Source organism: Priapulus caudatus, unplaced genomic scaffold (assembly GCF_000485595.1).
Source record: "Priapulus caudatus unplaced genomic scaffold, Priapulus_caudatus-5.0.1 Scaffold19, whole genome shotgun sequence".
Taxonomy (NCBI): domain Eukaryota; kingdom Metazoa; phylum Priapulida; class Priapulimorpha; order Priapulimorphida; family Priapulidae; genus Priapulus; species Priapulus caudatus.
The window spans coordinates 705,875-707,846 of record NW_014577080.1 but is presented as its reverse complement, the minus strand read 5'-3'; the positions used below and the strand labels follow the sequence as shown (position 1 = coordinate 707,846).

Here is a 1,972-nt window from a genome sequence, read left to right as displayed (position 1 = left end):
AAATGTAAAAATGTAAAAATGTAAATAAAGTAATAACCGTTACGCTGCTGCGACATATTGAAATTAAGAATTTTGGATGTACTATGTATATCGCGAAAAAACAAGCTCAACCAATAGCAGCGCTTATTACAGCCCTATGTTCTTGATTGACCTAGGAAAAAAAATCACGCGTGCCGCGTTGTGCTGTAATCAGTGCAGACTACAAGTTCCGTTTCCTGTTCTCAATTTTAGCTGTTCATGTGTTTCGTGTGCAATCTGTAACTTATGCTTGTCTAATCTTGCTGTTTCTTTCGTCTAAATATCTTAAATTATATATTATCATAGTATTGCAATGGCTTCCAACTTTAGTGCTAGGCCAATTGGTACAGATGGCACAGACTTTATGCACCGAGAAAGGATAGCTTCTCATTATCAAATCAGGCAAGTATGCTGCTGACACTGCCGGTCTATCTCTACCGCAGTACCGGTCTAGCCCCTTCGCTCGGTTTTGGTATACGGTATAGCTCATAGGGCCCAAGGATAGAGAACATGGGTCCCAATAAAACCAATGTGCCTAACCCTAACCCTAATTCTAACCCTAACCCTAACCCTAATCCTAACCCTAACCCTAACCATAACCCTAACCTATATTAGTGATATTGATATTGATATTGATATTGATATTGATATTGATATAATATTATCTTTATATTGATGTAAATGACATTGGTTTTATTGGGACCCATGTTCTCTATCCTTGAACCGCTCATAGGGTCTATGTCCCCCAGGGTACTGCCGGAACGTACCCTGGGTACGGTCCGGTATACCAGAACGTACCCTGGTCACTATTTGATATGGTTAGGGTTAGGCTTAGGGTTAGGGAGTAGGCGTAGGCGACTCCCCAGACTCGTTAGTGGAGTAGGCGAGGTACGGTCCGGCATATTAGATTATATAGATAGTACCAAGGTACGTTCCGGTATACCGGACCGTACCCAGGGTACGTTCCGGCAGTACCCCGGGGGACATAGACCCTCTCAGCTACGGTATACCGTATATATATAGTACATTGGGCTTCTAAGACTAATTAGTACATGGTGGTAACCATGTTAGATTTTAGTTGAAGTTACCATGTAACTTCGTCACAGGCACGTGACTATAGTATAGCCTATAGGCCTACTCAGTACTCTATATAGGCACTAGATTGAAAATTATTAGACTTATCACTATCAGAGTTATGATTAAGGTTTGTTATAATGTATGCTATCTGCATCTATCATAGCAATTTGTGTTATTTTTGAGTAACTAAATAGTTATTATTTAGTGTATCATGTGTGTCCCACATCAGCCTCAGGGTATTACTATTAGTATTATGATTTATAGGTATACTATTAGCCACGAATGAGTATTGTGGGAGTGCAGAAAAAATATTTGGGAGTGCAATTTTACAAATATACACGTCTTTAGATCAATATTTTAGGCCCTGCTACACATTTTTGCTTGTGCAGTTTCAAAACTGACCGTGCAAATCACAGCTGCTTGGCTCGCTGGCTAATACATGGTCCCACATTCCTTTAATTTAAAGCTAAAACTATTTTGTGACATTCTTTTAATGTCTCTGATGTGCGTTAGTTGCCTAATTGGTATGCCATAATTTCTAGTTGTGTTTACTGTTTACAATCCGAACATGGTAATGAAAAGTTTTCAAAGCTTGGTGCACTGTATACATATCTGAATTGATCAAGTTTACCTGCGTGTTGGGACCTCTTACGACACACGTAATTGACTCTAATTAGCAATTTGGAATGAATTGTCCTACTGCCTGACATGCCTTCTAAGATTTCTATGGAGATATTAATATTATTAATATATAATATTAATATATAATATTATAGCTTCTCTGCTCTCTCGCTCTCTCTCTCTCTCTCTGTGTCTTTCTCTCTCTCTTTCTTTCTCTCTCTCTCTCTCTCTCTCTCTCTTCTCTACTCTCTTACTA

General features: G+C 38.9%; 1 protein-coding gene across 1 annotated transcript in view; it reads left to right on the top strand.

Moving 5' to 3' along the window:
- Nucleotides 1–254: 254 nt before the first annotated feature.
- Nucleotides 255–1,972, top strand: part of LOC106811448 (protein jagunal homolog 1-A-like) — a 10,530-nt gene continuing 8,812 nt past the window's right edge. The window contains exon 1 of the mRNA XM_014815068.1: nucleotides 255–420. Within this exon, the coding sequence (XP_014670554.1) occupies nucleotides 332–420 (89 nt within the window). The 5' untranslated portion in view covers nucleotides 255–331. The remainder of the gene's footprint in view (nucleotides 421–1,972) is intronic.